Raw genomic sequence first — 14,494 nt, 5'->3', positions numbered from 1 at the left:
AACTTAAATTTACTAGGGCGCATCAGTAATTTCGTGCAGCAGCCTTTCCCTGCTGGATGAAAATTAAAGTCACTTTGTTTTAATCATTCAAACTGCTTTACCGCACAGCCCCAATCTTCCAAATGGAGGAATGGAGGTAAGGGGCTATTTCCAAATCATAAATTATAAACAGTAAAAAACAAATTTTTATATTATCATGTTAGGAGAGTATGATTCTGTTATAGCATGACATTAAGCATTAATGGCTAAAAAATTTTATACAAAGGATTTTGTATAATGAATCAAATTAAACACATGATGTGAAGGTTACATTATTTTTAACACGGATTTCAAAGAATTGATTACAAATCTACACGCTTTCATCTCAAAAGAAGCTAACTGAACCTTGAGGCCCATACTTTCCAACTCACTATGTAAAGTTTTCCAAATGGCAAAAGATGCAGAGGTAGAGTGCGTTATTATGTGTTAGTCACACATAAAAAGCACACTAACACCTGACATTCTACTTGTATTTTAAAAGGCAAATAACAACTCAATCTCAGAAAAATATACCCAATATATTAAAACCTTTTAAAATGCCCCCCAAAAGGAAATAATTTCTCTCCAGTCTTAAAATATTTTGGGTAGCCTTATAAAGATAATCCGTGGGCAATACACTCTAAATTACCATGTTTAATTCAAATTGAACATCAATATTCTAGAGTATTCAATTACAGATACGTGAGTCTTGTTTTTCAGGGAACTGAAGTTCTGGGTAGAGTCCAATTGAAGAAAATTCCCTGAGATGAGTTCGTAATAATTCAGATACAGGACCAAATAATCATCATAAACTGACATAGTTAGCTACTGTAAAATTACAGACTAATATAACAAGATAGGTGGGAGATAACTATTTTCATATTCAGAAGAAACAATTTGAAAATAGTTTCACCCCACTGCTAACATTTTCAAGAGAAGTGAAATTCACAGAATGTCATTGAGTAAAGTGGCAATCTCTATAGAGAGTAGGTCTTTTTAAAATGTGAAACACTTATTGTCAAACAACTTGGTCTTTGAACCTTGAGAGCTGCTTCATAACACGTGAAGCACAGGCATTAGGGCAGATTCAAAAGGTTTTAAAAACATCTGTCAACTTCTCCCCACCTGTTAGCTTAGCCAAATTTATGAACATCTATTTACATAAATCAAAAAAGCTCGCATAAATTGACTCCAAATTTGCAGGACGTTTATACAGTGAAAGCACAAATAAAATTCTGCATTACTATGAAAAAAAGACAAGCAACAGCGGTGAACTAAATCTCTCTTCGCAAGGCAAAGAAGCATTTTCTCTGCCGAATGCATAGTTGCCAGATCCATGATCTGGTGTTGCCAACCTGCAACAGGATCGGAAAGATGTAGCAAAAAATACGTTAAAAAAAAAAAAAAGGAAAAAAAAGCACAGCAATCTGTTCTTTAAAAATGTCAAACAGCTAGGAACTTTCTTAGCTCTAGCAGTTTCATGCCTGCTTTACAGATGAGTGAACTAAGGCAGAAGATCGGATTAATCAGTGCCTTTCTCAAGGTCACTCTAGTGCAAAAGAACAGCACACTCCGGACTCCAGATCTCAGGTCTCCGACCTCTCCACAATCCTAGGCGGCAAAGCTCAAAACTGCTCGGCCCCTACTCGTACCCAAAATGCCACTAGGCACTCGGAGAAAGGAGACATTTGGAGCTCTCTCGGTGTAGCTCCTGAAGAACTGGGGTACCTGTAGCCCGCCTTCCCCGAGGCGGCTGCCGTCCCGGCCCCAGGCGCCCCACCCGTTCTCGTGGAGCTAGAGCCATTGCCCCCCAAGAACCAAGGAAGTGGCAGGGGCCGCGGGGGCTGCGGAGGTCCCGCCGCGAGAGGCTTCACTTACCATCGCTCTCGGCCCTGACAAGCAGGGACATGCCCTTCAGCCGCTCCACATAGCCGGACGACACATGCCCGGTGCCCCGGTCGTCCCACTGCCGGTCCTCGTTGAGCGTGTAAACCTTCACTCGCCGCCGGGTGTCGGTCATCGTGCCGCCCGGGGGCCGGGGCGGGGGCCCCGCCGGAGACGCCCAAAAAGGGGGTCCGGGAGCAGCGGGAGCCGAGGCGGGAGGGCGCCCGCAAGCGAGGGTTACCCGACCTCACTGCCGCCGCTGGCCTCCGCGGGGCCGCGCGGCCGCCTGCATGGCCCGCTGCCGGGCCGGAGCTCTGGGCCGCCGCCTTTCCTCGCCTCCGACTCCTCGGCGCTATTGTCCAGGCCCGGCGAGCCCGGCAGCCCAGCAACCCCGAGGGGGGCGCGCAGCGCCTCGCAGCCTCCTGGCCCGACGCGCTAGGAACTCGAGGTTTCGGTCACTGCCCTGCTCCCGCCTCCGCCATGATCTCCGCGAAGCCGCTTCCCGCGCCTCCACCGCCTCCTCAGGCCGCCGCCGCCGCCATGTTTTCCTTCCTTGTACCTGGCCCTGCCACCGCGGGCTCCGCTCCGCTCCCCCTGCTTCTAATGTCCAAAGCACGCGGGCGCCTGCTCCTGCTGCAAGTGCTACCACTGCTCGGGAGACTCTGAAGGCCCTAGGCTGCCACAGCACCCTTGGCTATTGGAAATCGCTTTCCCTCTGCCGCCGCCGCCGCCTCTTCCGTCTTCCTCACGGAGCCAAAGCCGCCGCCATCTTGGTTCGCCCCTCAAAAGCGGCGCGCGGGGCCACCCAGGCAGCAGCTGCAGGGGCGGCCCGTTGGCCCCACCATTTAAAGAGACAGGAGCGAGGCCGGGAGCCTCACTGCGGCGGAGGCCTCGGACGGAGGCGGGAGGAGGGTGCCGAGTTGCCGAGGTGGCGGGAGCGCAGAGAGCGGAGGAGGCGGGACGCTGGTCGCGCCGTGACAACCCGGGGCTCCCTCGCGCTTCCCTGCACGCACCGTCGTGCGAGCGCGGGGCGGCGTGTGCGTCGGTCGCGCCCTGTGTTCGTCATCAGCCGGGCTCCGGGATGCGAAAGGGGCGTGGAGTCCGCCTCCGGCCTCGGCCTCGGCGCGCCGGTATCTCGCCTTAGGGTCCGCCCGCCGTCGCGCTGGGCAGCTTGGGCCTCGGGTCTGCCCGCGGCGCGTCCTCCTCCGAGAGGGGCCTCTGGGCTGCCTTTGGGGTTGGACTGGGCACTTGGGACCTACCCAGACTTTTTCGGACATCTGGCGGCTCTCCTTTGGGATGAAATTGAAGGGCTTCTGGGAAAGGTCCCAGATTTGGGCATCCAGATCTGCGACTGGTGTGGCGAGTGTAGAAACTTAGGACACTTTCGGTTTTCTGGGCCTGGGACTGAGTCCCAAGTGACAATTCTAAAGCTTTACCTTACAACCAGCTGCGCCCCAAGTGCTGCATTCCTTTGTCCTTTATCAGAACTGTTATTTTCTAGCCCTCCTTGTTGCAAAAAGAACTTGAGGGGTTTACAAAAACGAAGATACTGTATAATTAGGATGAGTAATTATCGACGTTGGATAATACCGTGTTTTGAATACCTACTTGATGTTAAGCGCTGTTCATCTTCACAAATGAATAACACTCTCATTACTATCATGCAAGGAATAGGCACCATTTGGGGGACTTTTACTGTTGTCTAGGCTGTCTAGGTCAGTTCTATCCACTAGAAATATAATGCGAGCCACATAGGTAATTTTAAATTTCATAGTAACCACTTTTTAAGAAGTACGAAGGAACTAATGAATTTGATTTTAATAATAATCGCAGTATTTTCAAAATACTTTATTAGTCAGTATAAAATTATTATGAGATTATTTTACATTCCTTGTTTTCTGTACCATGTCTTCAAATTGTGATGTGTCTTTTACCCCTAGAGCAAATCTCTATGTGGATGCTAAATTTTCATCAGTAATGTCTCATCTGTATTTGGATTTATTGTATTATATGCAGTGTAGTTTGTGTTACACCCACTATTCAGAAAGAGTTTAATAGCATGACCAGCGCTGAGGGCTTTCCTGGGATCTGGTACTTTCAGTTTTAAAATTAGAAGTTGAAACCTTCCTTCCCCACAACTTGAAATATATAAAGAAGTGCTTGCAGAGCACACTGGTACTTTAAGACAGGAGTCTGCTAGCCTCCTCATTTGCCAGCTAAATTAATAAACTTCTCTTTCCTTTTCCTCAAACCACTTCTCATTCTTCTGATGCAGCCTCAGGGACAAGTGCCTACTGGTAACAGAATTTGGCATCCCTGGGTGGGCCCATCAGCACCCCAGTGGAATGGTACCCCCTGACTGCTGGAAGAGGCAGGGAGCAGGCCCGGGTCAAAGCTGTGGGTCTTCATAAATAGGAGTATAACTTCTTTTCCAGGTGAGAGCAAAGAACGGCCCCAGCAGCTGCTGGAGCCTATTTTAGCTCTATCTCCCTGAAGTAGACACAACTCCCTGCATCCTGAACTGAATTGAGGAGAAGGAAATGGATTTGGAAAGTGTCCAGATGCCAGGCCTTTTGTTGGGTCCCTTCCCCACTTGGAAGCAGAGAAGGCAAAGGGACCCTATGAAGTGCCTCTAACAACTCACACCTTAAAATTGTCAGAAGTGAAACTATCGGTTCATCATACCAAAGCTAAACAACTCCTTAGTAAGGATTTCCCCAGGCTACCTATGGCTGCTTTTGTTGATCTGTCTTGCTGCTCTATGTGTTATCCTAAACCTCATTTGGTACAAGTACTTCTGTACATGATTTCTGAATTTGACGAAGCTGGTCTCTCGCATCACCTACAGGGTGCAACTAATAGCTCTGTGCTCAGAGGTCCCATGTTTCTTTTCTAACCCAGCCCTGTATTAGACATTGTGTGTAAGGCAACAGTCCATTTTATATTGTCAGTCCTCACGGTTGTAGTAATTGCTTATGCCCATTTTCTCCTGATAATCTGTACCTTCCATCTACAACATTACCCCAATTCAGCAGGCAGTAACTTGATGACTATGTCATCCCTCCTCCCATAGATGTGGAAAGGTAAGAATGAAGTGGAGAATATGTAACAGAATGGGCTGAAAAAGGGTAAAAATGTTTTCTGTGTCTTCAGAACCCCTTCATCCTTTTGGGGAACTAAAACCTACATCCCTGCCTCAGACTAGTGGTTGGGAGGGACGGGAGAGTGTACTTTGTTCTCTGTGCCACAGGAGATGGATGACTCAGGGGAATTGCCCATGCGGAGGTCACAAGATCATCTTAGCTGAGGATGGGATGAGTCTGGGCGGAGACCATGACATTGTTTTAGCCAAAGATGGGATTATGAAATTAATCAGAACCTTTAAAAGCTCTGTACTTCTGCTCAGAGGCAGGATGCTGGTCCTTCAAGACAGAACTCTGCCAGCCTTCTTTGCTGGCAAATTAGTAAGCTTCTCTTTCCTTCTCCTCAAAAAATAATAAAGGAAAAGTGCTTATGAAGACCAGCCTGAGCCAATTTTGTCAATTTTTAATGTAACAAGACATCATTAAACTTATTCACATGGTAACACTTAATTGATCCCCAAACCAAACATGTAATAATTTGTAGAAAAATCATACTTCTAAGGTAAATTAAACAGCAGGAAATATTTGTTAACTAAAAGAAGGATAAAAATTTCATGTTATAGTCAGATGTGGTGGTGGGCTCTTGTAATTCCAGCTATTTGGGGAGACAGGCAGGAGGATTGCTTGAGGCCAGGAGTTCAAGACCAGCATGGACAACATTGTGAGACCCCATCTCTATAAAAAAATAAAAAGATTAGCTAGGCATGGTGATCCTAGCTACTCAGAAGGCTGAGCCAGCAGGATCACTTGAGCCTGAGAGTTGGAAGTTGCAGTGATCATGCTAATGCACTCTAGCCTGGGCAACAGAGAAAGACCCTGTCTCAAAAAAAAAAAAAAAAGAAATAATAATTTTTGTGTATGCCTCAGTAAATAATAATATAGGCAAGATAGATAGAAGTCATTATTTTATTAATAATGTATATTAAAAGGAAAGAGTAAGTGGCTTAAATATTTGGGTAATTATTTAAATGCTTCCCCTTCAATCCAGGGAATGCCCTACTGTCAGAATTATATATTTTTGAAATATACATCTTTGTGTACAGTGATGTGCAGTTTATGCTAGAAACTCTTCAACAGATTCCCATTTGCTTATAGGACAAAGGTCAAAATACTTAGCACCTCCCTTCATGATCTATGAGTTGCCTCTTGAATTTTACACACCAGCGATGTTGCCTGCTTTTAGTTCACCAGGCAGTTTTTATTTTGTTTCTCCAATCCTTGTGGCTGTCTAGAAAGTCCTTACCATCTTGTTTTGTTTATTTTTATAATTTTTTTTTTGCAATGGGATCTCCCTATGTTGCCCAGCCTGGTCTCAAACTCCTGGGTTCAAGTGATCCTCCCACCTCAGCCTGCCCGGTAGCTGGGATTAGAGGTGTGTACCACTTGCCCAGCCCATCCTATTTTCTTTAAAATCTTTCATAGGCATCACCTACTCTGCCACAATTTCCCTGACAGCTCCCATCCCAGATAGCCTTAGTCATTCCCTCTTTTATAGCATATCCATGCCCTTTCAATACTTGCACTATCACCTGAACACTCTTCGGGTTTATTTACATGCCTGATTCTTCTACTGCACTCTAGCCTGGGTGACAGAGTGAGACCCCATCTCTATAAAAAATAAAAATAAATAAAGTGTACTATGCATACAAAAATGATTGAAATGGTAAATTTTATGTTAAATTTATTTTACCACAACAAAAATCACTACACTTCAGAAGGTGAATTTTGGTGGCAGTATTAAAGACAGGTTGGAGTCTGGAGAGACCCACTTGGAGATCATGTACTAGCTACTTAGAGATTCCCAAGAGGGCCTGCACCAGCACTGCGGCAGAGTTTTGGAAAGAGAAGGGTGGCTACAAGAGCTATTGTACAACTAGGAAGAGCTGGACATTAACTGAACATTGGGGTGGGGAGTCATAAGTGACTAAGGTTCCTAGTCACATGGCAGAATATGGGAAAGGGATCACAGGAGAAAATTTGGCAGGAATTGCATAATATATAAAATAAAACAATATAAAATCTGTGTTAATTAAAGGAATGTGAAGCAAACATTTGCCTCTTCATCTAGGTGCAGTGCAGTCTACTCCTTCTCTTGTGGATTATTTGCAGTACCAAAGTTCCAGTGGCGTGATCACTGTAACCCCCAACTCCTGGGCTCAAGCAATTTTCCTGCCTCAGCGCCCAAGTACTTTCAAAGAGCTAGGACTACCAGTGCATGCCACCACACCTGGCTAATTAAATAAAACTTTTTTGTAGATATGGGGTCTTGCTATGTTGCCCAGGCTAGTCTCAAACTCCTGGTCTCAAGGGATCCTCCCATCTCAGCCTCCCAAAGTGCTGGGATGACAAGTGTAAGCTACCACGCCTGGCCACATTTTATTCTTTTCAACCCTAGATTTCTTGACATCAAAGGTACAAGAGATAAGTCTATCAGGTGAGTCTAAAGTCTACTTTAACCATCCACAAAAATACATAAACATATTGTACAGTTTATTGAATGATAATACAATGAACAGCTGTGAATCACCATCTAAAGCAGATCTTTACCACTATCTTAGAAGTGCCCTGTGTCAGGTTTTCCCTCCATCTTCCCTCAGGAGAATCACTTGTGCCTTTGCTTTTCTTTTTAGTGTTACCTTCAATATATGAATTTCTAAACAATATGGTATTTAGATTTGGAAAACGGAACAAACACAAATTTAGCTGTGTAGAAAAAGATTAGTTCCACTATTAGAAAAATAGTCATTGTTATGGACTGAATGTTTGTCTCTCCCAAATTTCGTATGTTGAAACCCTAATCCCTAAACTGATAATAGTTGGAGACGGGGACTCAGGAGATAATTAGGTCATGAGGGTGGAGCCCTCGTGGTGGGATTAGTGGCCTTAGAAGAAGAGATGAGAGAACTTGCTTCTTTTGTCTTCTCAGCCATGTGAGGACACAGTGAGAAGGTGACCAGTGGGGTGTGATAGTACCTGCCACTATAGCCCCAGCTACACAGAAGGCTGAGGTGGGAAGATTACGTGTGAACCAAGGAGTTTGAGACCACCCTGGGAAATACAGTGAGACTCCATCTCAGAAAAAAAAAATGCACACTGAAAACCAGATTGAAAAAATAAAAGATGACAGAATCTTGATCTTGGACTTCCTAGCCTCCAGAACTGTGAGAAATAAATGTTGCTTACATCACCCAGTGTATAGTGTTTTGTGACAGCAGCCTGAGCACACAAAGACAGCCACGTCTGGGTAGCTGTCTGGATTCAGCTTTCTTGAGAGTTCATAAGCACTCCTTGTGGGGGATTCAGTGTGCAGAGCTATGAGTGAGTCTGGGGAAACAAAGAGCTTCCATTCTGGGAGCATTTGGCAGGGCTGAGCATGGGCCAGGTGCTGATTGAATCTTAGCACCCCTGATTCAAGGCCTCTTCCTAAGCAGACACTTGGCAGGCTCTTCTCTGCAAAATCTGATCATAAAAGAAAAAAGTTTTAAAGATGCTAAATCATTGCATTTCTCAACAAAATGGTTCAGCCAGATCATTCTACAGTGCATCTACAGTTGACAAATCCAGCCCATTTAAAAAGTTTCCAAATGGCTATTTAGTGCCTCATTCTTTACCGTGAATAGACAGGCAAAGATCACCAGACACTTGAGAAAAGCCCTTAACATGGAAGACAGATGCCAAAGCAACAAACAAACAGGAAAAAGTAACTTGGAAGAAACAAAGACTATTCTTAGAAAAGAAAATTTCTAAATACCTATCAATATCCCAAGAGATAGAAGATGTGGCACCCATGAAACAAAATGGGACGCTTTAAGAAACGAATATTCAGGCTGGGCGCGGTGGCTCACGCCTGTAATCCTAGCACTCTGGGAGGCCGAGGCGGGCGGATTGCTCGAGGTCAGGAGTTCAAAACCAGCCTGAGCAAGAGTGAGACCCCATCTCTACTATAAATAGAAATAAATTAATTGGCCAACTAAAAATATATGTACAAAAAATTAGCCGGGCATGGTGGCGCATGCCTGTAGTCCCAGCTACCCGGGAGGCTGAGGCAGCAGGATTGCTTGAGCCCAGGAGTTTGAGGTTGGTGTGAGCGAGGCTGATGCCACGGCACTCACTCTAGCCTGGGCAACAAAGCAAGACTCTGTCTCAAACAAAGCAAAACAAAAAAAAAAGAAACAAATATTCAGAGAATGAAAGAGGGGTCTTGGAAATTAAAAGTGTAATATGATAACAAAAATGAAAAATTCAGTAGATGGTAGGAAATAAAACTTGAGAATATCTCCTGAGAGTAGAGCAAATGATGTATGTACATTGGAGGAAAATGATAAGAAAATGAGAGGAGCTTCCTAGGCAGAACAGATGTAGGAGTTACAGAGAGAAAGGGAATAATGGAAGAAAAAAACTTATTTATTACAGGACTTATAAAGATTTCTCGGAATTAAAGGACATGAGTTTCCAGACTGAAAGGCCAACCACAGTGCCCAGCCCATGACATGGATGCAGAGAAAAATCAAGGCACATTCATGACGAAATGTCAGAACACTAGGAACAACGGAAAGATATCTAAATCTGTCCTTACAAAAGAATCAGAAAAAATAATGACATTAGACTTCTCAATGAGAATACTGCAAGCTAGGGGACTATAGAGCAATGTTTTCAAAATTTTGAGGAAAAATGGTTTTCAATATAGAATTATATATCCAGCCAAGCTATCAATCAAATGGGAAGGAAGTAGATACATTTTCAGACACACAAGATCGCAAAACTCTGGCCACCCAAATATTTTCTCTCTAGAAGTTACTGGAAGATGGGCTCCATCAAAATGAGGTATTATACCAATAAATTAGAATATGTGGGAGCCAGCAGGGGGAGACTATGGGCACAAAATAGTGAACAAAATGTTAACAAGGACATTATTAACACCAGGGAAGATAAAGTTTATCAGGGAAGGAAAAGAAACATGGCTCCACTCCATTACATTGCCCTAATAATACAAAGAATATTGATCTGGCTATACTTTTGATAAAACTGTACTGAGGGGGATGAGAAGAATGAGCGTTTATGGTGACGATGGTGAGGTTTCTATAGTGGAATGTTAATAGATTACACTTACAATTTCTTAAAAAGTGGCAGTATAAGCAGGTTATTTAGAGATACGGGGGTAAAATATTCAAACAGCTAAAAGAATTTTATGTGGTTGTCTCTGCTGAAAGGGAAATGGGAGAGGGATGTGTACAGGGAACTGTTATTTTTTTATAATAATTGTGGAATTATTTGACTTTTTAAACTGTGCAGGGTTAATGACAATGATAACTAAATGAAAAACTTCAGAAGCGCAGGCTAGGGCTAGTTCAGATTGGTGAATGCTTTTTAAAAACCTGTAGACATCTGAAATTACCTATAAAGTTATTTACTAAAAATCTATTTGGTGGAATCTTGGTTATTCGATTGCAGTTAGTTTGAGAAATCTTGATTTCCTAAGTTTTTTTAACAATATAGGTCCTTAATACGTATTTAATATTTACTTTAAAAAGCATATAGAGCAAGTTGCTCTGCTATGGATTCTAGCAGCTATTGTGCAGCACATAACTACATAGAATGGCCAGGGTATCTATTTGTCTAAAATAGTAGATTTAAACTACTCTGTTGAAGATTAACTTTTCCCTTGCAAATTGTTTTAAAAATTCCATATTCTAAGAAATGACTACTGCAAATGGGACAAAATGATGTTTTAATCAGTGAGAACAGTTGAGCATGATTTTAATCATCTATATTATGCCAACCAGATTTTGATCATGGTAAATCCTTTTTGAGAAGTGAAGAATTTTGAAATGATGAAGAGCAAAGTTATGGTTCTATCCATAGAATGAAAATGTAATTTTGTATAACACATTTAATATTATTTGAATTGAGACCTGGGGTGCTTGATGAACTCTGTCAGAAAATTTCATGATCTTGGGGGATAGGAATGGCATTTGGCAGGATGAGACTTTTGGTTCATAGTGGCCCTAAGACTCAGATTGGCTTGAAGTTTAGTATACTGGGTATTGTCCATTTGGCTGTCCCACTCGTGCCCTAGCAACATCCATTCTTTGCTCTTCTCTGCCCTGTTCTGTGACCTGGGAGACTGATTCCCATGGCATGTTTCACCCAGGCTCTCTTGCTCTCTGGCTGCTTGCTTTCTGGTAAGGCTCAGCCGGCAGGAGGAATGGCAAGGGATTGTTGAGGGGAAGGAGATGGGAAGAGAAAGTGGTTGTATTCATGAGGAATTGATTCCAGGACCCCTCCAGCTACCAAAATTCACGAATGATCAAGTTCCTTATACAGTAGGCCCTCACCTAATGTTGATAGGTTATTGGAAACTGTGACTTTAAGCAAAACAATGTGTAATTAAACCACTTTCACCATAGGCTAATTGATATAAACAAGAGTTAAGTTACTATGGCATATTTTTGGTCACAGAAACATCACCGAACATCTAAATCAGGCATCCTCAAACTATGGCCCACAGGCCACATGCAGGTGTTTTTGCCCATTTGTTTTTTACTTCAAAATAAGATATGTGCTGTGTGCATAGGAATTTGTTCATAGTTTTCTTTTAAAACTATAGTCCGGCCCTCCAACAGTCTGAGGGACAGTGAACTGGCCTCCTGTTTAAAAAGTTTGAGGACCCCTGATCTAAATAAGGACCCCAAACACTTGTAATATTAAACATTGAAATAAGTGTGAGCTATACATAAAGAAAGATTAATAAAAACAAGTTAGATAGTCATTTACCCAGTTATTCCGGTTCGGGGTCTCAGGTGGCCAGAGCCTATCCTGGCAGCCCAGGGTGCAAGGTGGGAACCCATCCTGGACGGGAGGCCATTTCATCGCAGGACACACTCACACACGCTGGAACAAGTTATTATTATTATTTTTTAATTTTTTTAAACACCACAGATTGATACCAAACACCGGGACAATTTAGACACACCAGTTTACCTAATGGGCACAGCTTCGGGATGTGGGAGGAAACTGGAGTACCTAGAGAAAACCTACACAGATACGGGGAGAGCATGCAAACTCCACACAGACAGTGGCCCAGGCCTGGAATAGATTTTTTTTTTTTCTCATCCACGATGTTGAACAAAATGACATTATTCAAGGATCTGCTGTATAAAATGGTGTAGTGTTTGCATATAACCTACACACATCCTCCTGAATACTTTAAATCATTTCTAGATTACTTATAGTACCTAATACAATGTAACAACTATGGGAATACTTGTTATACTATATTGTTTAGAGCAGGCGTCCTCAAACTACCGCCAGCAGGCCACATGGGGGTGTTTTTGCCCGTTTGTTTTTTTATTACTTCAAAATAATATATGTGCAGTGCACATAGGAATTTGTTCCTAGTTTTTTTTAAAACAATACTCCGGCCTTCCAACAGTCTGAGGGACAGTGAACTGGCCCCCTGTTTAAAAAGTTTGAGGACCCCTGGTTTAGAGAAAAGTGACAAGAAAAAATGTCAGTTCCTGTTTAGTACAGATGTAACTATTCATTTTTTTCTTCTTTTTGGTCTGTAGTTGGTTGAGTCTATGGATGCAGAACCCATGGATACGGAGGACCGACTGTATTTCTTGTTCTGTCAGAGACTGTCTTCCAGGACCAGTATGAGTCTGAGATAGCTGGATTGCAGAGTTCTATAATGGAGTAAGATGTTGTGGGAAAAGTTGGCATGGACCAAATCCCAAAAGCCTCCCTTTGTCTGGATTTTATTCTGGAGGGTGCAGGGATTCATGAAAGGATTTTAAGTAGCGGAATGTGATGACTGGGTTTGTGTTTTAGAAAGATCATTCTAGAATGGCTGGGTGTGGAGGCTCATGCCTTTAATACCAGCAGTTTGGGAGGCCAAAGTGAGAGGATAACATGAAGTCAGGGGTTTGAGATCAGCCTGGGCAACATAGAAAGACCTTGTGTCTACAAAAAATAAAAACTTTTGCCAGGCATGGTGGTGTGCACCTGTAGTCCTAGCTACTCAGGAGGCTGAGGTGGGAGACTCACTTGGGCCCATGAGACTGAGATCATAGTGGTGCTATGATGGTGTCACTGTACCCTAGTCTGGGTGACAGAGTGAGACCCTGTCTCTAAAAAAAAAAAAAAAAAAGAAAGAAAAGGGTCATCCATCAATAAGACATGGCAATCCTAAATGCATGTGAACCAAGTAACAGAGCTGCAAAATATATAAATAGAACTGTAGAGAGAAGTAGACAACAATCAGAGCTTGAGACTTTAACACTCCTCTCAAAATTGTTAAAACAACTAGACAGAAAATTAGCAATACAAAATAACTCAGCATCATCAACCAACAGCATCTAATCACCATTTATAGAATATATAGAATATATTATAGAATATACAAAAAGGAGAATAACCTTTCTTTTCCTTTTTTTTTTTTTTAAAAAAAAAACAACCTTTATTTTCTTTTTTCTTTTCTTTTTGGAGAACTCTAGACTTTTAATATACCTGTCACCTGAATAGTGTACATTGTGCCCAATAGGTAAATTTCATCCCCCATCCCCTCCTTCCACCCTTCATGTTCTGAGTGTCCTATGTTCATTGTCACTCTGTACAATCATGCATACCCATTGCTTAGCTCCCACTTATAAGTGAGGACATGTGGCATTTGGTTCTCTGTTCCGGGGTTACTTCACTTAGGATAATGGCCTCCAGTTCCATGCAAGTTTCCGTAAAAGACAATTATTTCATTCTTTTTGATGGCTGAGTAGTATTCTATGGTATATATACACTACATTTTCTTTATCCAGTCATCCATTGTTGGGCACTTAGGTTGGTTTCATAGCTTTGCAATTGTGAATTATGCTGATAAGCATAGGATGCAGGTATCATTTTTGTAAAATTACTTCTTTTCCTTTGGGTAGATCCCCAGTAGCAGAATTCCTGGATCAAATAGTAGATCTACTTTTAATTCTTTGAGAAATCTCCATACTGTTTGCCATAGAGGTTTTACTAATTTACATTCCCACCAACAGTGTATAAGCATTCCTTTTTCACCGCATCTGCACCACCATCTATTGTTTTATTACTTATTAATAATGGCCATTCTGACAGGGGTAATGTGATATCTCATTGTGGTTTAATTTGCATTTCCCTAATATTAGTGATGTTGAGCATTTTTACACATTTATTGGCCATTTGTTTCTCTTCTTTTGAAAAATATCTGGTCATGTCTTTTGTCCATTTTTTAAGTTTTTTTTTATTTGTTGCAGATTTGTTTGAGTTCCTTATAGATTATGGATATTAGGCCTTTGTCAGATATATAGCTCGTGAATATTTTCTCCCATTCCATAGGTTGTCTATTTACTCTGTTTATTATATCTTTTGTTGTTTAGAAGCTTTTTAGTTTAATTAAGTCCCATTTATTTATTTTTGGTTTTGTTGTATTT

At 42.4% G+C, this 14,494-nt stretch overlaps 1 protein-coding gene across 2 annotated transcripts in view; it reads right to left on the bottom strand.

Moving 5' to 3' along the window:
* The window catches only part of PPP4R3A (protein phosphatase 4 regulatory subunit 3A), a 46,378-nt gene extending 43,438 nt beyond the window's left edge, over window positions 1-2,940 (bottom strand). For both annotated transcript variants that reach the window (XM_012773927.3, XM_012773928.2), the window contains exon 1: window positions 1,897-2,940. In XM_012773927.3, the coding sequence (XP_012629381.1) occupies window positions 1,897-2,038 (142 nt within the window). In that variant the 5' untranslated portion in view covers window positions 2,039-2,940. The remainder of the gene's footprint in view (window positions 1-1,896) is intronic.
* Between the last annotated feature and the right edge of the window lie 11,554 nt (window positions 2,941-14,494).

Source organism: Microcebus murinus, chromosome 6 (genome assembly GCF_040939455.1).
Source record: "Microcebus murinus isolate Inina chromosome 6, M.murinus_Inina_mat1.0, whole genome shotgun sequence".
NCBI classification, from domain to species: Eukaryota; Metazoa; Chordata; class Mammalia; order Primates; family Cheirogaleidae; genus Microcebus; species Microcebus murinus.
Note: the sequence above shows the minus strand (reverse complement) of the source record. Positions and strands in the feature narration are given on the sequence as shown.